This window comes from Camarhynchus parvulus, chromosome 4A (assembly GCF_901933205.1).
Source record: "Camarhynchus parvulus chromosome 4A, STF_HiC, whole genome shotgun sequence".
Taxonomy (NCBI): domain Eukaryota; kingdom Metazoa; phylum Chordata; class Aves; order Passeriformes; family Thraupidae; genus Camarhynchus; species Camarhynchus parvulus.
The window spans coordinates 7,619,072-7,642,801 of NC_044600.1; the positions used below are offsets into that span (position 1 = coordinate 7,619,072).

Sequence of the window (23,730 nt, forward strand, 5' to 3'; positions counted from 1 at the left end):
CTTTCTGTCCCCTGTTCTGCCAGCTCAGTCCAGACAGTGGCCAAACCCCCAAATATACAGTATGCCCAACAGTAAGTGTGACCTGGACAAGTTTGCAGCTCTGTTGTTTCCTCAGCAGAAGCAGATTATATTTCCTGTGCTGTTAAATCACTATATTGGCTTCAGCTTCTTCTGTTTTCTTCTTCATTTTTTCAAGCAGCAATCCCCTGAAGAACAGCTTCTCCCTGGAAGCTTGGCCAGGATGATCATGTTGTGTAATGGAGACCATCTTCCAGCTGTAAACAACATCATTTATTTAGTTAGACAGGCTTTGGGGCAGCGTTACTGGCGGCCAAAATCTGGTTTCCACCACGAGCAGCAGTGCTGGCACCATGCCCAGGGCTGGTCCTGGGAGCCCCAGAGGAAGGTGGAAATGTGCACTGCTCACCCCATCCAGCTGATTTTGTCTGGGGTCAGGCCAAAGGTTTTGGTGGGTGAATCTTTGTTTTCTGTATTCCTGGTTCAGCTGGGGCTGTTCCTCCAAGGACATCACCTTGGAGGGATGTTCTGCTGCTGGGGTCTCCATGGCTTCTCTTGCCTCCTGATGCGCCACAGCTGGGAATATCCATCCCTCCATGACTTTGTAAATGCAACCCTGTGAAGGAGACAGGTTTCTGCTGATCTCTGTGCAGGACAGGTGAGCTGCACTGTGTGCTGGGGAATGCTCTTGCCTTTAGCTGAAGTTTGTAGCTCAGGCTGAAAAAGATGTACCTCTTGCTCTGGTGTCCCTTTTATTCTACACAGGGTTTATTTCTGGTTGTAATTCCAGCAGTGTTACCATGTTCTAGCTCTTAGCAAAGCCCAGTGCTCTCTGTAGTGTAGCTCTCCTTGATTTCATACTGGAAATTTTCAGACCAAAAGCACACAGCTCTTGGAGCTCATTGCTGCCAGATGTTGCTTAACTGGACTCAAACACTGTGGTGGAGCAGGACCATGCAGCTGCAGAATGTTTCCTTGCTCTAGAGCCTATAGGGCCAAGGAACCCCTAAGTATCAAAGTGACCAGATTTTTACACTTTGTCCCAGCTTTGGCAATTCCAGTTTCTCCCTGTAAGGATTCCACAAAGCATGGAAGTGGGGTGGCAGCTGCTTGAGAGGATTTTGTCCAAACTTAGTGATGGCAGCCCGGGCTGCAGCTGCCCTTGGGGTGGAAGCAGTGCAGTGGTTTGCCAACACTCAGCACTGTGGAGAGTTAAACCCTTACTGGGGGCTGAGTGCTGGTCCAAGAGAGTGGCCACAGGAATGTCCTGTGTGTGCTGCAGCTCCCAGTGCTCCTGTGCTCAGCACTGCTCCAGCTTCCTGAGCATCTCTACTGCAGTCACTGCCACGCCAAGTGCTGCAGAGACAAGGTGAGGATGTGCTCCTTGAGAAGAACTGACACGAGTTTTTCCTCTACCTACCTTTTTAGCAAGCTTCCCCTTTATGGTCTGTTCAAATATTAGCATCCTGCTCTGGGGTTCTCTTTTCCGGGCTCTGCTCTTTGTGCTCCACGTGCAGGGACTCTGATTGTCTCTCTCCATCTGCCTGGAGGGTTTCTGGAGTGCATCATGTGTTTTGGCTGAGGTGCCTCATCCACCCGGCTTTAGTGGAAAAGCTGAACCACTGCAGGTCTTCTGCTAAAATGTATTCCACCCACCACATGGCCATGGTTGTGTTTTTGTCCTTTTTTCAGTCACTGATTTATCTGACATCTGGGATTTATAGCCCAGCTCATCCCCTTCAGAAATTGTTTGTAGCTGATGTCAAGAGCCTTGCCTAATACTGTAGATTTTAAGGAGATGAATTCTCTTTAGAAGATCGAGGCAGCAGTCAAAACTTCTGCTTTGGGATGGTCTTGCTGGTCTAATAAGTTAAAGGAGCAAGGTTTACATTCTTTAAACTTTTTGTTGGGAAAAGGTGGAATTAGTAGAATCATGTAATAGATTTGTTGGTTAAAAGATTGATTAAATAATGTGGAATATGCAAATGTCAGGAAAAATCTGACACCCCCAAAACTTTATCTAGCTGGTGAACTCTCTTTCGTGTGTATCGCAGTTTTCTTGGAACGTAAGAGGAATTTCTAGTAAAAACACTTTAAAAGTGGGAAAGCTGTTTGCAGTGGTTATAGTTCAAAATAGCAAAGAGAGGAAGATTTTTATTTTTAAAAGATCTCTGGAAAGACACCCTTTGGGTGCTCTGTAACTCTATAAAAATTTCCAGAGAGTCCTAGCTCTTCCTAAATATCACCTTGAGACCCTAAAGAGAAATGTGAAGCATTCTCTCACATCCTTTGAATGCCAGGCTATGTACAACTGTATTAGTTCAAGTAAAGCAGAAGTTAGACAGGAGTGAACTCTCTCCCACAAGATCTGGGCACCAGTGTCTTGACTTCTGCTGCTCATCACAGCAACTGGTTTGAGAGAAGTGAGGAGAAAATGCCCTGTGCTGATGAAATCTGACTGTGGGTTCCTGTTGTGGTCTCAGTTCTGAAATGCTGCTCTGCCACTGATGCTGCTGTGGCCATGAAGGCTCTGTGCCTGTTTTTGGCAAGTCTGGTGGTCTGTGTGTGTTGGGGGCACGGCTGGGAGCTGTGCAGCTCCCAGGGATGGAGTTTTGACCAAGTCCTTCAGCAAGAGCAGGGCATGCCCCAAGAACAGGCAGTGGTGCCAGGGTGTGTGCACTTCCTGCCTTTAATAGCAGCTTGTTTTCAAAATCACTTATCTGCCTGTTTTCTTTGCTTCTTTTAGTAGCTTGTAAAATGCTTACAGCCAATAATTTGAACAAACAATGTCATGGAGGATAACCTCAATCTTGGCAGTGCTGTTGGCTGGACACAAACATCTCTCATACAATAAATGCTTTGGATAAGTTTTCTGCATGCTGAAGGTGGGAAGGGTATCCCTCTTCCCTCCCAAATGCCTCTGTCACTCTCACTGAACTGCTCCAAAACTGACCTCTTCTAGCACAGAAGGTCTGTTCTCTCAGAGTATCTGATGGGCCCTGTCTGGGTGGCCCTTGTGGCCACTGCTGTGCTGCTGGGAAGTGGAAAAGCAGCACTTTAAAAAGCTTAGTTCTTCCCCATGAAATCATGGATCCAGCGGGGAGAGTGGAACACTGACCGAGGTCTTGCCTTTGAGGGTGCTGGCAGCTCTCCCTCTTGGCCAAAACACCGGGTTTGCAGACAGCCACTGCCAGACCTGATCATGCTGTGCAAGGACCCAGAACTGACCCAGCAAGAGCCATGGGTGCTGGATGGGAATGGGACTCACTCACTGTCTCAACCTTCAAGGTCAGTGCTCACAACTGCTCCCTTCCCTGAGTCCCCAGAAAGGATGCAAGCCATCAGCTTCTCTGAAGGAGTGCTCTGGGGCTGGGAAAAGGTGAGGTAGATTCTCCAATCTTACTTTCAGCAATGAATCCCTAAAGAAACCCTTAAATAAACAAATGCAGGAAGGAGGAATGCTTAGAAAAGCTTATGGAATGCTGGAATGTTTGGCACAGCACACCCCAGAATCACAGAATATTCTGGGCTGGAAGGGATGCACAAGGATCATCAAGTCCAGCTCTTCCAGCCCATGCAGGGATCAAACCTGCAGTCTTGGCATTATTAGCACCATGCTCCATCCAACTGAGCTAATCCCAGGGTCTGGCATGATGAAAATCATTGTTCTGGCAGCTGGTGCTGGATCCCCAACTCCTGCTGCCAGCCCTGGCACCAGGGAGTCAGGGGATCCTGCTGTAAATCAACACCAAACACAGCCACAGTGATCTGTGTTGGGTTATGCATCCTGGGGAGCACATTTATAAAAGTTTTTTTCCCCTATTGCTTTCTCCAAAAGGAACAAATCAAGCTCATGAGTACAGTTTGCATCTGGATCTCACATTACTTGGAGCCTTTGGCAGGCTGGCAAGGTTTAGCCTCCAGAGGTGGCTCTGACAGCCTGCTGGCACTGTCAGGCTGCTTATTGGGATATTCCATCCCTGACAGTGGCAGCACTTCCCTGCAAAATCCAAGACCTAGGGCTTGGAGTGCATGGATCCTTTTCTTTTTATTTGTACAGTTGGTCAGAAGGTGCTATTTGAGTTGTGTGTGGTGATGTGGTGATGGTTTGGGTTTTTTTAAACACTTCTGTGACTTTTGACCTCTTTAGGTGCAAAGGCTTGAGGATGGAAAGACAAACCTAAGGGCTCTATGTGGGCCTGCAGCAAATTTCTTGCTCCTCTGGAACTGTGAATTATTTTAGTTGGTGTAAAAGATGTACTCAAAATCCTTCCCCAAATTCAACCCTCAGACACCTCAAGCTTCTACTAATTTAAAACCAAACAGGTCTTGTGTTGAAAACTCTCAGCTTTTGTAACTTTGCAGCCAGATGAGCAGTGAGAAAGCTCTGCCCTGTGCTGAGCTGAGTGCTGGGCTCTGCTGCAGCAGATCCATGTGCTGGATTTACCAGCCTGGCTGTGCAAAACACATCCCACAAGCTCAGGGGCATTAGCTCAGCTGCAGCACTACATGACACAAGGTTGTTTTGTGCATGGGCAACTTGGGCATCTGTTTTACAGCAGTACAAGATGCTCAGAAATAGTTAGAGGAAGAAAGAAATGGTGGGGGAAATAGAAGAGAGGGATTTGTACATTACTGAGAGGAAGCTTTGCAGTGAGGACTTGGGATCAGAGAAGGAATCAGATGCATTGAGCATTGGCAGGGGAAAGAACAGGAGCAGGATTTGTCAAAGGGCAGCCTGAGCTATGACCCCATTGCACTGCGTGCATCAGGGCCATTTCTTGTCTGTTAAACTCTCAATTCTGTAGGCAAAACAGAATAAACACAGTCAGGATCTGTAAGGATCAAAAGCTGTGGGGAAAGGAAAACTTTATATTTAAGTCTAAACAACTAGTGTTTGTTATTTTTGAAAAATAAACATTCTTGTGCATTTTTCCTTCACTGGGTGTTTGCTGAGGAATGGAGCAAAACCTTTTACCAATGGTTTGTGTGCAACTGGCAGCAAAGACTTCTGGCTGAGGGTGTCCTGGCATATCTTGTTACCAAAAAAAATTAATAAATATGGTTCAGAGTGAGTGCTGATATCTCAGGTCACTCACCAGGGGGCCAGCAGTCCTGCAGACCCCAGGCAGGGTCTGTGCAGGGGAAATTGGTAGCAGAAGCTGCATCTCTGCTCCTCTGCAGCAGGAGTCATGAGTCTCTCTCTTCTGTGTTCTTGCAGCCTGACAGTCCTGACCATGGACTGCCTTGTCATCATGTCCTTGAAGCAGTAAATCGTTGCACTGCGGTAAATAGAAATGCTGTGTGGGATTCCCTTTCTTTAAATAACTCAGTCTCCTTTTAGCACAGAAAATGCTAAGAACTGGACTTTGAATTATGAGGCAGATAAAGACAAAAGCTGCCAAGGACTCTTCTCTCTGCCTTGAATGTAGCACTCACCTCCAGGGGATGGATGTATATGAGTTTGCTGATAAGCTTTTTCAACACTCTCTGAGGCTTTTTCTGGTCAAAGACACAACTGGGCAGTGGTGAAACTGGTGAGACTGTCCTCCACAGCCTGCTCAGCTCTTGGTTCCCCTGAAGATGCTGTTAAAAGGCTGTTTTCCATCTCTCCTCTGGGTCACTGGTATCAGCAGAGCTGGTGGTGGCTGCTGTCCCTGGTGTGCTGCACAGTCCTGGAGCAGGGGCAGCACTGGCGTTCCCCCAAGCCCCCACAGGTGAATACACCTCACCCCAAGGCTGTGCTGGTGTTCAGAGGATGGGAGGAGCTTGTGTGCAGTGCTGGCTAGTGATTGAGAGCCAGGGGCAAAGGGAAGTGGCGCTGCCAGAGGCTCCAGTGGTTCTTTCTGTCTGGCACATGAGCCTTGCTGGGGAGCACAGCACACGTGCCCCACAGATGGGCAGTTGTAGCAGAGATCACACTCAGGCATCAGGGCAAAATGTTTAAACATCTGGGTGCTTCCTTTGCCCCTCTTCTCATCCTGCTGGAGCCCCCTTGGAGCTCCTTCCATGGAGAGGAGGCTGGGGCCAGGCACAGCATGTGAGGCAAGGAAGGAGCAGATGTACAAACTCTGTGTTGTGTGGAGTTGGCATGAGCTCGTTTTGGTCATGTCCTACCCCAGTGCAGCCTCAGAACCAAACCTGCTCTCAGCCACGTCCTGCTGCCTGATTTATCCTGATTTGTCCTGATTTGTCCTGGTTTGTCCTGCTGCCCTCCTCAGCCCCAGCAGTGTGGATGTCTTTGCAAGGAATAGGGCAGTGGCTTTCCCATTCTAACTGGGAGATGGGATCAGCCCCTTACCCAGGCAGTGCTGGTGTGAATGCAGTGATGTTCCTGCACTTTCTGTCTCTCTGTGTTCACATTATAGTCAATTCTGCCGGGACTTACAGCCTATTTCATTCTCAAATGTGTTAGCCAGTGCTAGGACTCCACGGACTGCACGGGAATCCTGCTGCCCTCAGAGATGCACAAATCCTTCCATGGAGGCTCCCCCATGTTGTGTGTGCATGTGGAGGGCAGAAAGGGGCTGAAAGTGTGGGTGTGTCCTCCTGGCCCAAGAGCTGCAGTAGAAAACCACAGGGATATTTGTGTGAATTTCCTTTTTCTTGCTTGCTTCATTTCCTTTTTTTTTTCCCCCTTTTTTTCTGGCTGTCTTGTTGCTCTCTCCTGATTTACTGCATGTGCTCACGTGGCCTTGGAAAGGGGGGTTCTCAAACTGTTTTGCTTCCAAAAGGAAAAGAAGCTGGCAGGCATTCATATTTCAGTTCTGGAGTTATGTAGGTTAAAGTCTCCCAGTGGAAAAGGGAAGATATGAGAGAGCAGATTGCTGGTGGCAATACTCACCAGAAGGAAAAGGGAGAAAAGGAGCACGGAATTCTGGAGGCTTGAGAGGTAGGTTTTCTATCTGCTGTTGGAACATAATTTCCACTGATTTGATTCCATTTGTGGTGGAATGTCTTGTGCCTGCAGTGAGAGGAGGAAGGAGCAGCTCAGAGCAGATCCTCAGGCACCACTTGTTCATGGCCAGAGGGCGGGAGTGTGCTTGTCAATGAAACCTTGTTCTCTGTAACGCAGTACAAATAATTATGGTGTGGTCCCTCTGCTAGGAGTCAGGGAGGAATGTAATGCTTTGTGATTAATTCTGACATTTCAGATTCTATATGTTAAAGTGAAGGGCTTGGGACATAAGGGTGAAATGGGACTCCAAACCTTCTCTGAATATTTGTGTTCCCAAACAAAAAAGCTTTTCTTGGGTTTAGGACCTGTTTGAATACAGAACATGGGCTTATGATCAACTATTTGTGACTTTAAATACCAGCACTCTGCAGAAATTCCCCTGCTGAATTTTCATTGTTGAGACAATATATTTAAGTTTTTGTCAGTATCTATAAAGTAGTACATTGCATATTTTGCACTGAGTAAACGATAAGCTACTTTACATTAAATACAGAAAAATATGTTTGAAATGATCAAATGCCTTCTGTTAAATCATTATGATCATTAATGATCACGAGAGATCATTACCCAAATCTGTTGTCTGTGAAAAGTTCTGTTATTTTTAGGGTTCCTTGAGAATTCTTAAATGCCTGACTGGTTCCACAAAAACTTAATTAAAATGAATTTCCTCTTTCTAGTATGTAAAATAAAATACTTGGTTATGATATCTTCTTCATTGACTTAGGAAGTCTTAAAGTTTGCAAAATGTCCTGCTCAGAGTGCAGACACAAGCTGTTGAAATGCAACACAGACCTGTCAATGAACTCTCTGATTTTAGCTGGTTTATAGCTACATTTTCCCCTGCTGAAACCCAGTTCTGGTATTTCTAAATGAATAGCACTGTTAAATCCAGTGCCTGCAAGGACTGAGTTTATTGCTTGTGTCTACATGGAAATTCTCTCTTTTACTGTTCTGATTGAAGCTGTCATGAGGAAGGAGATGCAGATATGTGTCAGAAGGACACTGACAGTGAAAGACATTTTGCAAAGACCCTTCAGTGTCTTTGTGTCCAGCTCTGTGAATTGGGGGCCAAAAAAAAATAAATCACAGATTGCTTTCCTAATAGTCCTTTTTAATGGCTGCTTTCACATCTGCTTTCACATTTTAACTGCTCAGAGTGCTAGAAATAGCATGAGAAAACTGAGAAAAGGATCATGAGGAGCTTCAGTGTGGCCTTTGGGTCACAGAAGCTCCCAAAGTGTCTCCAGCTCCTGAGTCCATAATCCTTCTGCTCTGCTGGCCACAGAAAGCACCATCTGTAATCACAGATAAACCCCAGCTGCTCTCTTCTCTGCCAGGCTAATTAAAAAGTGCTGTGACGTCCCTAGGGCTAATTGTGTTCTGTCAGTGGGATGGAGGTAAGGAGTTCAGCAGGGCTGCCTGGTATTTCAGCACTCAGCTTACTGATATAACTTCGAATGGTTTTTATTTTATTGTGTCTGTGTGATTTCAGAGCTAAGAGAGCTGCAGAGTGCACGTCTAACACATGGTTTCTGATCTGCAGGTGAGCAATGGGATAGGAAAGTGCTGCCAGCCCATGAATTTCCTGAAGGAACTCCCTTTCCACCAGCACCAACATGCCGAGCAATTACTCCCTGGTTGTCACCACCAGGGAAAGTCTCCAAGTCCTGTCTACAGCCCTGGCAAACTCATCAGCTGTGTCACACTCATCCCCTCCCTGCCCCCTTACCTCTTCAGATTATCAGTTTTCACTGATTCCAGCCCTCTTCTCTGCGGTTTTTGTTCTTGGCTTGGTTGGCAACAGCGTGGTGGTTGTGGTGCTCTGTCGTCACACTGGCCCCAAGACAGTCGCTAATATCTACATTTTCAACCTGGCCATGGCAGACCTGCTGTGCCTGGCCACCCTCCCCTTCTGGGCCACCTACTATGCTCAGGGATACAACTGGCTCTTCGGGTCTCTCATGTGCAAGATCTCCAGCTCTGTCCTGTGTCTGAATATGTTTGCAAGTATTTTTTTCATTACGTGCATGAGCGTGGACCGGTACCACGCCATTGTCCACCCTATTCACTCCCAGAGGAGAACTCCACAACAGGCTTATTTTGTGGCATTGGTGGTGTGGGGCCTCGCCTGCTTGTCCTCCCTCCCAACTTTTTATTTCCGAGACACTTTCTACGTGGAAAGCTTGGAGGTCAATGCTTGCATTATGGCCTTTCCTTATGAGAACTATGCTCAATGGTCTGTGGCAACAGCCTTCCTGAAAAACACCCTGGGCTTCTTCATCCCCTTGGCAGTGATCACCACCTGCTACATCTGGATCAGGAGGCACTTGCTTAAAGCACAGCAGTTTGGGAAGAGCAGGCAGAAGAGGGACAAGGTCCTGAAGCTGGTGGCTGCTGTTGTCGTGGCCTTCCTGATCTCCTGGCTGCCATTCCACGTTCTGACGTTTCTGAACGCTCTGGCTCACATGGAGGTCATTGCCAGCTGTGAGGTGGTGGGGCTCATCGACACGGCGCTGCCCTTCGGCATCTGCATGGCCTTTGCCAACAGCTGCATCAACCCCCTGCTCTACTGCTTCATTGGCAACCAGTTCCAGGAGAAGCTGCACCGCCTGTTCAAGAGGAGGGTTCACCAGCTCAGCAGCCACCGCGAGAGCTCCTCTGCCAGGAGGGGCAGCTGCTTCAGAGAGCCTGAAACCCCCGTGGGCAAAGAAGGGGAACCTGAGTCCTTCCTCTAGGCTCTGGGGGGATGTCAGTGCAGCTGGATGTCCCTGCAGTTGTGACATTCCTTTCTCCTCTTCCCTTTGTTTTGTGCCCAATCATTCACCAGATGTTTGAAGGAGAATCTGGTCTTGTCATACATAGGGATTTATTCCTTCTCCCTTTTCACAACGAGAACTCAAGTTTCACACGGAGGGAAGGTTCTGACAAATAACTATGTTGATGGCACTATAAATATCAGCTTTTTGTATGGCTGGGATCAGGCAAATGTTATGTGTAACTCCGGAAGTCCAAATATACTGAAGGACCATTACACCATAGCTACAATTGCATAGGTGCTGAGTATTATACCCTAAACTGATTTTCTAAAAGAGATTCTCGCTAGAGAATGTGTAAATAAAGCTGTGCAGATATTTCTGTACCTACCTGTAAGAAAATATTTTGACATTTATTTTGTATATTTTAATTTTTTAAAAATAAATGGCTAGAGATGTAAAATGCATCAAATATACTTCCAGCTTGCTTCAGCCTGGAATCCTGAGAATCTGTGGAGATGTGGCTCTGCAGACTGCTGAAGGTAGGAGGGTGTTCTTGTGGGAAAGTAAAACTCCAAAGTGCATATTTTTATACCTTTCTCATAGCAGGTAACATGTCCATAGGGCAGATGGTCCTTTCTTTGATTCAGTGTGGTCACTTGTGACAAAAATGCTGCAGGAAGTGAACATGCAGTGTCCCACTGCTATGTGAGCATGCTGAGCCTCACACACAGTCCAGCAGCCTTCGTGGCAAGTACTTGCTGAATGCGTGGACTTTTTGCATTTTAAATGTCAATTACTAGTGTGAATTTGGAGTACTGCATACAGAAATCCTGAGTGACTCTTTCTTGTCACCCAGAAACAAAACCATGGTGTGAGTTTACTCATTTTAACTAAAAGAATGAATGAGAAAAAAAAGTATTTGGGAAATACTAATTCTATTTTGAGGTTGCTTTTGATGTTTATTTGAAATTTTATTTTGCTGGAGAGGTACTGGTCCTCTTGGACCCTTTGATAGGCTCAGTCCAAAGGAGGAGTCTGTTATAGCACCTTTTACCATTACCTGCAGGTTTCCCCCAGGGTGAGTGACCAAAGATCATTAGTTTCAGGGAATTGTCTCTGATATCAGCGTTACTCTTGAGGCTTGAATTCACAGTTTTGATTTGGGGTCAAGCCAACCTCCCTGGAAGTCCCAACTGGCTGGAAATCACGGGAACCTGGTGGAGGTTCACTCCTCTGGTAGGTAGGGGTAATTTTCTTCACCGGATTTTACAAGAAATGTGTCAGTCTCAGAGAGGTGTGAGATGAAAAGTTTGTGCAGAACTTGGCAGAACAGGGCCTGACCATAAGTAACCCCCTCTCCCTGTCCTCCTCTGGTGTTCTCTAGTGGGATATGTGGCTGGAGAGATGCTTATCCCTGAAAGTGGCAGAGCTACCCATGCAGCTCCCCTGGAATGTTTTTGTTGAAAATGTTCCGAGGAGCTAATAGTGTCTGGGGCGTTGGGTATTTCTGGAAGGACAAACTGTTAATTGCTTAGCAATGAGGACAGCAAAGCAGTCGTGCTACAGCAAAACAAACCAGCACACTCAGAAAATCACCTGGTGCTCAAGGCAGCAAGCTCAGAGGGATAATGAGAGGTTGTGGAACTTTTTACCTTTGCTGCAATACAGGTCAGTAATGAACACAAGTGGGACATTAATTGATGTCTTTGGAGTCTCAAATCAAAAGCTGACCTGCACCACCTGAGCTCCTGTGCTACAGCTGTGCCTGTCCTGAGAGGAGGACAGGCTGCACTCTCTGCACGTCAGGTGGGACGTGCTAAAAACCAACAGTGTTTAACAAGGATTGTGCCTTTTCCCTGGAGTGCAGACTTATGCTGATAGGGAAATACTACAGGAATCTGAAATCCAGTTGCATTTACAGCTGTGAGAGGCTGGAGAAAATGAGAATAAAGGTTTCCCAAGGAGAGAACAGCAATGTAGCATCTCCCACTGTTGTGGGACAAGATCATGGTTGGCTGCTGGAGGGCAGGGATTGATAACAACTTGCAGAGGCTGAGACAGCTGTACCCAGTGTCACTTTCCTACAAACAGGGGAACAAAAATAGAGTATTAAATGTGAGGTGAACTGAGAGGGGAGGAAAATTCATTCTTTCAAAATGCAGTTTCAAAAGAAGTCTACCCTGAAGGTCATATTCTGCCAGAGTGACAAACTTAGTGACCCTCAGTGTGACATTTTTGTTTGCTAGATCTGCCTTGTACCTCTAATAGGTCATGAATTTGAGCAGTGCGGTTAAACAAACATCCCAAAAATTCTGTCTCAAGAGGGAGGAAACAGGGGAGGTTCTGTATCAAGGGTTTTGCTTTATTTTTAGAGCAAACTGATTAATGTTGAGCTCTAAGAATTTCTTCCATCCTACTCAAGTTCTTATGAGATTTTTGAGGGACTTTTAAAATAAAATGTGTGTGTGGGAGGGGTTTCAGGGTTTCCGCATATTGTGTTTATTTTTTCGTGATTTTCAGCAAAAGAATGAGGATGGAAATTTAAGCAGGTTTTTCCTTGCAATTTAGAAGCTTCCTTTTTCCTTTCAAGCAAAAATTTTGCTCCCGTTTGAAAATTTTTCTGATAATTGTGCAGGGCTGCAACCTCTGTCAGCCAGTCCCCAATATTTGCAAGGTCCTGTGGTGCCTTAGGGTCTCCTAAAAAATGCAAACCCCTGTCCAAGGCAGGAGTCCTGCAGCCCTTTCCTGGGGTGTGCAAGCCTGGGGCCTGCTCAGGTGAGCCTGGCCATCCCACAGCACCCACCTGGACTTTGGGACACCAGAGCCACTCACACTTTTGGCAGGGGATTTGGGAGAGTGTGTGGTCACTCTGGGTTGCCCACTCTGCAAGTGCAGAAAGATGAATGTGTGAGCAATCACTGGGTTTTGGCTCTGCTGTGGTGCACAGTGTCAGTGGAGAGGAGAGCCTGCTGTGGAAGGGGTGTTTTGTGATGGACCAGATGGAAATTCTGATGGATTTGGAGAGGGAAATATCCTGGGGCACTTCTGGACCTGTTAGATGGTCTTTCCCCAAAGAGAGACGGAAGGGATGGTTTCCTACATGGGTCAGTCTGTCTCTGATGTATTTGCTCAGCAAAACCTCTTTGTGGCTTTCCTTTTTAGCTCTGGTTGGTTGCTCAGACCACTTTGAGCATCCTATGTGTGTCCCTGAGCTGACTTGACTACACAACTTCAATGTACTCAGCAGAGAAATCCACTGGCTTTTTTATTAGGAGCTAGTGCTGGGTGGTGAGCTAAATGTTTTGTTTATGTAAGATATACAATAAGAAATGTTTGGTACAGCATGTTCTCCCTGAGGACTCAACATGGCCTGAACCTTATGCTGGCACCCACTCAGCACAAGAGTTCTGGCAGTTCCTGCCAGATTCTGAGCAGGAATATCATCTTGCCACTCTGTAGCTGACTGCCACAACTTGGCTTCCCTTCACACCTCCCCTTGTCCTGGCTGAAGGGTGAGGAGGTGCCAGGGAGCAAGGGAACTGCTCGTGTTTCCTTATGAAAATGGGGCCTTTTGGATATTCTGAGTGGTCCTGGCAGGAATGCAGGAAACCTGAAGTGTGGGGATTGAGGTGGTCTGGAAGCCTTTGCTCCAAGCTGGCAGCCTTGCTGATCCCATCAAAAATCCCCTTCCATGGAGGAAAATGACTGCTGTTGGGAAGGGCTGTTCCATTCCACCAGGTCCTGGCGTGTGCTTTGCTCACATCTGCCTGCTGCAGAATCCAGCGGGTGCAACAGAGAGGAGCTTGTTCCTGTGGCCCATGGGCTCTGCCAGGGAGGGTTTGAGTCTCCCATGGCTTTGTCTTGTGAGATACCTGTCTACAGAAGGAGCCCAGGCTGCTGTCTTCAACATTCCATTTCCTCTGGTTTGGGTGCTGTGATCATCCCATTGCTGTGGCAGAGCATCCAGTGAGGCACCTGTGAGAGAGGATGCTCCCTCCTGTTTGGCAGCTTTCATTAGAACCAAAACGGGAAAGAAAATATAATGATAAAAATGGGTAAAAATTGAGATTTGTTTATTGAAAACAGTGGGGTCCTGGAGTAGAGTGTCCCAGGATAGGGAGCAAGCCAACCTCTCTCATTGCCTCTTTCAAATGTTTACTTTCCACTTCCTCTTCAGCTGAGGCAGAGCCTGGATTTGACACTGTAAGCTCTGGAGAGAACTCAGCTAATCCTCAAAGCACTTCACAGGGGCAAAGCAGAGGGAAGTGGAAGTGGATGAGCGTCATGACATTAATTTCATGAGGGACATCTGAACTTGCCCCCTATCCCCTTCTGACAACCAGTAGCTCTTTGGAGTAAGCAAACATAAAATCACAAAGCTCTGCTTCATCCCTGTACGACAAGCAGTTATGGGAAGCCAGGATCCAGTGTGATTTTTGGCTTCTACTATTGTAAATTTAAATAAGAAAATCAGCAACTGCTATAGTGCAAATGGGACTTATCCAACACAGCTGTCAATTCTACATGACAGACAGCTAAAATGGAACAGAGACAAGGCTGTCTCTAGAAATCACATTTTCCTTGAAACAACTGTAAGAAGCATTTCTAGCAGGAAGGGAAATGGTAAAATCATTAAATGCATTTAGACAGAGATGTAGTGGATGTATGAGATACAATTACTCTTGAACAATGTGTGGGAGAGCTTGTGTGCAACAGAATAAAATGATGTCACGTTCATATAATATATCCATGAGGAGACAGAAACAGCATTTAATTATTTCTGTTTAAACTTGGGTTTTACTGTGTGTTCTGCATTCCCTGGTGATGCCTCTGCTCTGAATCTCTCTGCCCACACATATTGCAGTTCATTCATCGTGGAGGAAGCGCGTGCATGTAGAGCTGTTTGCTGTGCTGGAGGCAGGCACTGAACTCTGAAGAACTCGTCTGTGCCTTAAACTTGTCCCTTTGTGCCCTCAGCAACCCAGCCCCAGGCACTCTGGGGTGCCCCACTGGCCAGGGCGCAGAGCCATACCCAGAGCACAGCCTCCTTCAACCAGCACAGCAAAAAAACATCTGCAGGAGCAGCCAGGACAGCATCCAAACATCAGCTCTTTCGCAACGGCAGGAAAGTGAACATGATGAATACAGCTTGTGCTAGGCGTGCAGATGTGTCATGGCAGGGTGGAAAATATGTAGCAAGCGCCCAGTCTCTGGAGAAAATGGAGCACTCCAAGAGGTGGTGTTTATGTGACATACAACTATTTAAGGCCTTCAATTGCAGGGGAGCATGGTAAGTTTTCTCAGTAGATGCTGAGCAGCATTACTTTGTGGTTTTTGACTTGCTCTGGTGAGTGCTTTGAGGAGTTTTACACGTAGTGAAATAGATCTTATGGTACTCATGCGCTCCATCTCACCCTGCAAGCACCTCCACTAATCACAGCCAGGTTTCTTCCAAGGGAAGGACTCTGCAATTTGTCTCTCTGTACATATCTCTACTGTTCTACTTATGAATCCCTTTTTATCATAAAGTGCTGAGTGTCCTTGTTTACTGTATTAGCTGTCTGCTGTTAGTAATGCTGCTCAGCATTTGGGTGGTTGGGAAATTCTGAAAGGCTGTTAGATAAGTACAGTGTGCAGAATTTGTTCTTCAAAGTGATTGTGCTTCTTTGCAAGAGTATTCCTCCAAGTGCATTCAGTGTGCAGTAAAAATGTTTGACAAAAGTCTCTTTAAGAATGTGCTTCTAAGACCAAGACAGACTTCATAATGTAATTGACATGTTTAATAGTGAGAAGATTAATTTTTCTTTTAAATCTGTGGTAGTAGACTGCTATAGCTCAGTATATATGGTCATTTAGTATGGAAATTATACAACCCAAGGGAGTTGTTTTCAAGGACAAGTCTAAGTAAAACGATTTTATAGTATGACACTAAATATGCTGTATTAACTGGGTAAAGCCTTGTGGACTTCACTGGCACTCAGCCTAGGATCTGACAGTCTTTCATCTGATTTTATGTTGATCTTCCTCCCCTGCAGGAATGCAGAGAGACTTTTCTTTCACCCACTGGAACACACGAAAAAGAAATTACCAATAGGAGTTAGGAATGTTTATTCCTTCAGTTCTGAGTCACACATGAATCTGAACTATGACACAACAAGCTGCTTTTCTAGCTATTTTTATTCTGATGTTTGATACTTTGCAGATAACTTTAGGCTGAATGAGGAACACAAACAGGTAATGAAAACAAAAATTGTTAATGTTGGGCTACCCTGTAGCTAATTCAGCTGCAGTAGTACCCAGAGCAGTCTTCATGCTGAAGGCAGGAGCAGATTTTATCCATACCCAAGCTGGGTGGGAAATGATGTACTTGTTGATTGCAAAGACAGCACTTGGGTTAAGCAAGACTCTTGTAAGGCATGCCATCAAAAAAAATCCACCTTTTAAAAAATGTCGGAGATTCAGGTGGAATGAACAGGGTGGATTCAGCAGGAGGGTCTGTTGAAAGCCTCTGAATAATTACTGAGGAATGTTCACAGGTTCTCCTTGGGTGGCAGGGCAGGTGACAGTGCTGAGGCCTTGTTGCAACACTGGTGACACGGTGAGCCGAGTTAGACGCGGTTGGAGACACACGAAGAATTGAGAGGTTGATCCCAGAGCTCCCTCCTACTGTGGATCCTGTCATGTCTTTGATACGTTCATGATGCCACCTGTGCCTGTCCTATAGTCTTTGTTGTGTTGTGTTCAGGCCAGCTGAACCCATAATAATGTAGGGGCAATGCTGGCAGCTGGCACCTAAAGCTGTCACACAGAGCATTTCCTTTGGCCTTGCTTCCTTTCTGTGTCAGACCAAATATTTAATGACAGCACATAGAGGAAATCTCTTCAACTTCACTGGGGTCTTAAACCCTGCCTGTTACTTGTTTGAGAAGAAAAAATACTCCAAAGGAGCAGAGGAGTTGAGTCAGAGGCAGAGCAGCACAACAGGGACAGACAGCCTCGTGCTCCCCTTCATGTGGTGACAAAAGAAGTCACTGCTTTCCTTTTCCTGGGGATGCCCACAGAACTCCCCAGAGAAGCATCCTGGTGTAAATCACCCTTTTGCTGGCTCACATTTACTCGCTCTACAGGCTCCAGTCTTCATTCTTTGCCTAGCAAGAAGCGTTTACCTGCTCTGTAAACAAATTATCCCATTTCAACTGATGGGGGAAGTCACTGCTCAGCCACACCATGGCAAAACAGATTTTATTTCCTCATATGATCTCACCTAAGCGCCCATACTGCTACAAGCATTGGTTTAGCACAAAGCTTATCCTGCAGAAGCACAGTGATTTTGCAATGATGTGATTGTGCTTTTGGTGGTTGGGAAATTCTGAAAGGCAAATTAAGAACCCCTTTCCTGAGGCCATTTTGCCAGAGTGCTCTCTTGCTGTAGGCAATGCTCATTTCCTTGTTAGCCTCTTCAAGAAAGCTAAATGCTCCAATTAAACAATTATGCTGGTCTCTGCATTAGAAACCTCAATCCCATCCCATGAGTCTCTTAAATGCTCTGTGATTTATCAGAGTTTTCTGCTTTTGCAGACCACTTGGCAGAAAGAGCACACACTGCTGGAGTGCAAGAGCTTTGTTCAGAGCAGGGGAGGGGAAGCTGTGACTGCTATTTTGGATCTCACCTGGCAAAACCGAAGCTGAGTAGAAAAGTGTAATTATTTTATCTTCACATCCTCTTCCCCTCTGTATGCTCTTGCATCTATGAGTTGGATGAAGGCACATTTTGTTTTGGGGCTTTTATTTTCAGGAATAAAATATTATATGTACCTGCTAGGAAGCTGTGTGGATAAAACATTGCTCAAGGCTTAGGCTGCAAGCCAAGTTACAGTGAATCTGTTCTGTATTCTGAGCTATACTGAATGCATTCCAGTTAGGAAACAATGATCAGTTTTGGAATATTTCTCTTAAAATCCTTCTGAACAAAGTTCTTTAGATTTGCCTAATGTTTTTTACTTTTGGTTAAGTCATTAGGTGATATAATGATGTATCAGACCTTCTCTGAAAGAAGAAAGAGGCCACCTAGTGCTGAATTACAGACTGCTGTAGAAGACTATCTGCTTGGAAGGTATGAAAACAACTTCAATGCAATAATGGTAGTTTTTGTGGAAGGTTTTTTTTTAAAAAAAACCAAGATTGTTAGACATTAAGAGTCAGATCTCAATTAGCCATACTTTAAAAATTCAGAGTGTCTGTTTTACAGGTGGATCCACTGCTTGCCATAAAAACTGAGTCTTTCAGTTCCTGGAAGTTCATGTAGCCCTCAGAAACCAGTCCCACTGGTAATTGACCTGACCCATTTGTGAGCACCCCAGTGCCCCACAGAACTCTGTCCCTGCTGAGCAAGGGGTTCAGGGCAGTGAAAGAGACATCCATGAACCTTAACTGCTGGTGCCAGACCAGCTGCTGGGGCACCACAGAAAACCCCTGTGGGCTCCAGAGATCCCACTGGCACTGCAGGACCTCTGCTTGCTTTATATTTATTCAGTGTGGAAAAAGGTACCCCCGCAGTTTGTTATAAATCTGAATTATTTGCTGGCAGTGCTCCTCTTTCTGCATTGACTTTTATGAGAGCATGGGGATATGTTTGGAGGAGAGTCTAAATTGATGGGGTCTTGACCTGAGGCCTCCTTGTTGTCTTCTGGAGATACCTGGCTTTTCATGCATTGTCTGCAGGAGGAAATGCTCTCCTAGGACACTGTGTTTATCATACTTGAATAACTAAGGTAGATGGCATGAATAATCCCCCAAGGCATGTATCAGGCATCTCTGTTAAATATTGGTATTGCATGCTCTGGTGTTCAATCAGAACTCCAGTGACACTTTTTGCTTCCAAAGGTGAATCTACTGTACAGAGTTCAGGGTGAGAAGGTAAATCCCCATTTGTATCTGACATGAGGCATTACACAACATGAAACTATTTCCTTGAGAGGAGAAAAATCACTTTTCCATTTCCTCTTGTGAGCCACAGTGTTGTCCAAAAAGATGGCCAAAACAAAGTTCGTAAATTTTAGATTTGTCGTATTTTGGTGCTTAGTTTCACTCAGTCGCTGAGGGCTGGAACCTTCTGTAAGTTTAGTACTTTCCAGATTAGGTCCTAAGTATTTTCTTTGAAACATCCAGAAATGGAGGTGCCCAAAATCAATGTTTCTGTGCACTCATGCCTGTATCAGTTTATGCAAGCAGTATCATGAAAATATCTCTTCCCTACACATATTCATTATGCACATCAATGCTTTAGTAATTCCTGCAAGCAGAGGGGACAGTCCCATGATGGGTCTGCACATGGCATCAGTGCATGCCCTAGTGACATGGAATTCCAGCAGATCAGTTGTTGTGTAGCATAATAAGAATGGGGCTCTGTTGGACAAGGCTTCTCAAAAAAATTTACATAGAAGTACAGGGTAAGTCAGAAGATAAGGTAAGATTACATGTAAGATTGCATATTGATGAAATCAGCTTTGTTCTGTGTTTGAGGCATTTTGCTGCAGGCATAAATTGTTGTGTACCAGATTAGATGGGGATAGCAGTATAATAGCAAAAATAGTAATACTTTTTAAAAATTGCATAACTTCAGTGAAAAAGCTATATTTAGAGGACTCATTGTGACAAAATCTACAAACATGGATATGATTTTATTCCTAAGTGAATTATTTATTATGTTTGGAAAGTGTGGCAGTTTCGGGAGGCAATTCCAGCTCTTTTACGTATTTCAGTAGAAGCTCTAACTGAGTCTGGCATCTATGTGGGTAATAAATTCCAGAGCAAAACAGTTAGATTGCAGCAAATAAAAAACAAAGTTAGTCAACAGTTAATAGGGACAGAAGTCCTTGGAGCTGGGTTTTAATGCCTCCCAGTTTTCTGGCCCATAATATCAAGTCTATTCCAGGTGTGTTCTTGGATATGTGTTCTATTCTTGAAGAGGACAGTTCACATAGGCTAGTGGGAGCTTAAGGGTTTCACTATGTCTGTCCAATATCTGAAATTCCAAGATATTAAGATAAGAGGGATATTTATAATGTTTATAATTGACTACTCTTATCTCCTGCACAGTTCAACTTCAGCCAGGTTGTGTTTTTCTAACTATTTGGATATAGGAATCCTAAAAAAAAAAAAACAAACCAGAAATTCTATGGGAGTGCAAGACTGAGTGAGTACTATGAGGCTGTTTTTTTATAATTCTTCTTTGTAGAAGGAGTCCACTGGTCTGCAGGGATCATGGGCAAGAGGTGCCAAACCACAGAGCTGTGTTTTCCATCAGACTGGGAAACCATGACGTACGTGGTGGAACGTGATTTGAACACGCTGCAAACAACAGGGCAGGTGGCAAGATCTGCACAGGCAAACTCACACTCTCTGAGGTCAGAAGGTGCCATAGGCACCTCTGCTGATCCCTCCATGTCTACACAGCACTGCCTCCACCCATGAGCCACTGATACCAGTATCATTTACAAACCAGTTGGGTTGATCATGGAGAAGAAAAATATTCGCTACATGGAGGTCAATATACTTCAGGTAAACAAATCGTTTGTGCTGCTTATCTTTATCTGTCAGGAAATCTTGCTGGAGGTTTGGCAACTTGGAAGGGAGCAGCAGACTTTATCTTCGTGTCCCCTTCCAAAACACAGTCCAGGAATAATGCACTGCAATCAGAGTCTACAAATGGAGTGTTTGACACTGCAGTGAGCAGTGCCTCCTCTGGGGACCCTCTGGGCTGCAACTGAACACTGGTGATCTCTTTCCTGCGGACCCAAAAAGCAAACTTGCCATGTCTCTCTGGTACTTTTACAAAACCCGTTCTCTTTCCTATCTGAAGCAAAGTAATTACTTGAGTAAATAAATACCATGTGGCAGATTTATCAGCAGCTCTAATTTCTGCCTGCAGAATCCTCCAGTGTTTTCTGTCTTGTGCAACTGAGGAAATGTTCATAAAACCCTAAGATACAAGAACTGAAGGAATGCTCTAGAGCTTTTCTGATAAGCTTCAAAATTCCCTGGTACTAATGTCTTAACTTTCCAAAACTGAAGAAATAATACAGATAAAAATTGCACGTAGAAGGAACACACACAGACAAAAATGGCATGTTTCAGCCAAGTGGGAACATTCTTCTGTAAGATTCTGTTTAACACCATACTATCAGATTTTTTCTTTGCCATTTGCAACACAAAGTAAAGCTAATATTGAGAAATCTAATGCTGCCCATTGATATAATCCGCTGCAAAAACTCCTGATGGAAGAAGAAGTAGCCAAATCTTCTTTGCATTCCCTTTTCTCCCTTTTGCCTTTGTGCCGCCTACCAAAGCTGACAGGTCAGTGCTTCAGATCTGAACCTGTCTGTCCTTGTTGGTTCTACTCCTCTTTTTTTAAGCTTACCTTTTCTGTTTGGCAAATCTCTGGCCATCTCTACTCATACATCTTCCTACTTGGTTCACAGCAATCACAGAGCTTTAGTACTGCATTCCTCAGGCCTGAAGTTAGATTTTCTGCCTGATTTTACTTGTCTTTTGTCTCCTGTGGCATGGTTACTTTCTTTTTCCTGGCTTTTCTTGGTTTCAGTAGAACTTTTGTTTTCCTTCTGATAAAAACCATGTTTCACTGGGTGATTTTAACTTTCAATGCCACAGGTTGCATATGGTCAGACCTGAGAGAGTTGGTTGTTTACAGTGAGTTTCTTCCAAATTTGTTAACCTTGTCCTCTTCCTTCCCTCAAACCCCACCACAGAGATGATGAGAGCAGCACTGGGCTGGCACATGTACCTGTTACAGAGCATAATACAGGAGCCCTGCCTTGTACTCCTTTAAACAAAAAACCACATCACCTCCTTCAGTTGCTGGACTTTGCACCTTGATTTACAAAGTGGGGAGCTGTAGCTTCTTCCTTTCCTTCAGCTTCTTCTTCCATTTCAGCTGCAGAAAATCCATTTTCTTGCAGTTGGAATGCTTGGTAATATCAGTAAAGCCCGTAAATCTTCTTTGAGAAGAAAGGGTGTGGTGAGCTGCCAATGCAACTCTGGCCTCCAGCATCAAACCTTCTTTCTCCAGCTTTCAACATCTACAGAAAGGCCTTATAAAACAAAATATTTGCAGTTAGATTTTTCTTACTTTGTAGCAAATACATTTCTTTACTGCACTGAGAAAAATCCAAGGAAAACACGAAATCAACCATCCAGGAGTTATGCTTGTTTCTAAATTTGTCCCAGGTTCTGCACTGGAGAAGAAGACACCTCCTCAGAGGATCTTTCTTTAGTTCATCCTAATTGTTTTTCTGTGTTTTGGTTTTTTCTTGATCACTGCCTGATGTAGGAAACAGAGTGGTGTTTGTCCAAGATTATTGATCTAATAGCTTTCTACAGGTCAGCTCTTTTTTTTTTTTTTTTTTTAAATAGCCTTCTAAATTTCTTCTGTGAGTCATAAAAAGCAGCTATTTGAGTAGGTGTAACTGTGAATGCTCCTCCGGGTTTCTGCACAGACTGCACAGAAAACTACCCTCAAAAATTATGACAGGAATAATCTGTGTAGTGCTTCCTAAAGAACTGGTCAGGTATTATTTCAGTGTAATCCTCTAAATTTTTTTGCTGTGGGCCTTAATCCTCCAAATAGGCATTTCTCTAATTCTCAGTTATGTGCCTTGGGACACCACTCAACAAAGTCAGTGATGTTGCTTCCTCTTTTTTCTCCCACTAGGCAGCAGGTCAGAGGTTTTACTGCTGTGTTTTGGATGGGACAGGAACTTGCTGGGAGCACATGAGAGGTGGGGGGAAAGGCTATTTTGTATTTACCTTTGAATGAGGGAGGGAGAGGGGCTGCTCAGTGTTTGTTTTTAATCTGGCAACCAAAGCACTCCTGATTTCCTTCCAATTTCTTGGAAGCTTTATCTCATAACACTTACAGAACTCTCCCTATTGAGCAACAGTTTTGTTCTTTCTGTGGAGCAGGACTGCCTTGGAAGGTCCAGCTGGAGCACAGAGTAACCACAAGGCAAGGAACTGCAAACCAAACACCTGCCAGGGGCTGCTCCTGCTGGAGAGGGTGACCCTCTGCACCAGGCTGGGGCTTGAGCGCTGGTGTTGGGAAATCAGGCACCATTCTGGTCAGATTCCAGAGCAGCCCCAGATGAGTGGGAGTGCTTCTTCCCGACTACATCCATGTAGGAGTCAAAGAAGCTCCCAGGGGTGCTAAGCAGTTGGTCAGTTTGAGGGGAGAAGCCTTTGAGGGCAGGATTTTCCTACACAGGGGAAAGTTGTCTGTGCTCTGCAGTGAGGAGGTGCCCCTGCCTTGGCCCTCTGAGTGCTCTCTGTGCCAAACTGCACCACAGGCACAGGACTTCAAATGCAGCCTGTGTGGGTGGGCTCCAGTCTGGGGGAGGCAGGCTGTGGGGTTTGAACTTCCCTGAAATGCAGAGCCATGGGGGAAGCCTGACAGGGGGTGAATATGGTGGGATAGGGGCCTGGAAGAAGGAGGAATTCTCAGTCTTGCCCTTACTTTCTATTACTGCAGGAACACCTGTATCCTTTGGTGAAGTCCTCCTCACTTTTCTCCACCCTTTCATTGAGGTCAGTGGAGCTGAGGAATGTGCACATGAATTTTGGGAGGGAGAAAATCACCCCTCACCCACACACAGCCCTTAGAGCCTACACTGTCCTAAGACCTAATTGCACCCTGTGGTATGATAATTTAACAAAAGATTAAGGAGTTTCTTGTGTTATTGGTACTCCTCCCCAGTCTGTCTGTGTCTGCTATCAGCTTCTGAGAGGCTGCCTGAAGCTCAGCTTTGTTGTCATTGCCCTAGTTTGTGTTCTTGGCGTTTTTAGCACTGCTGGGATCCTCCAGCAGCCAGCAGGGAACAGCAGCTGGTCAGGCTTTGCTTTCAGACAATGCTCTGCAAACACAGACCAGCACCCCACAGCTGACTGGGATCTGCCCCCAAATCCAGGGCAGATTGGCTGGTGGGT

The 23,730-nt window shown here is 45.3% G+C and overlaps 1 protein-coding gene across 1 annotated transcript; it reads left to right on the forward strand.

The window, feature by feature from the left end:
- The first annotated feature begins 6,728 nt into the window (after positions 1-6,728).
- AGTR2 (angiotensin II receptor type 2) lies at positions 6,729-10,037 on the forward strand. The gene is made up of 2 exons (XM_030967717.1): positions 6,729-6,910; positions 8,520-10,037. Exon 2 carries the CDS (start codon positions 8,593-8,595, stop codon positions 9,709-9,711), a length of 1,119 nt encoding a protein of 372 aa, XP_030823577.1. The 5' UTR covers positions 6,729-6,910; positions 8,520-8,592; the 3' UTR covers positions 9,712-10,037.
- The last annotated feature ends 13,693 nt before the right edge of the window (positions 10,038-23,730 follow it).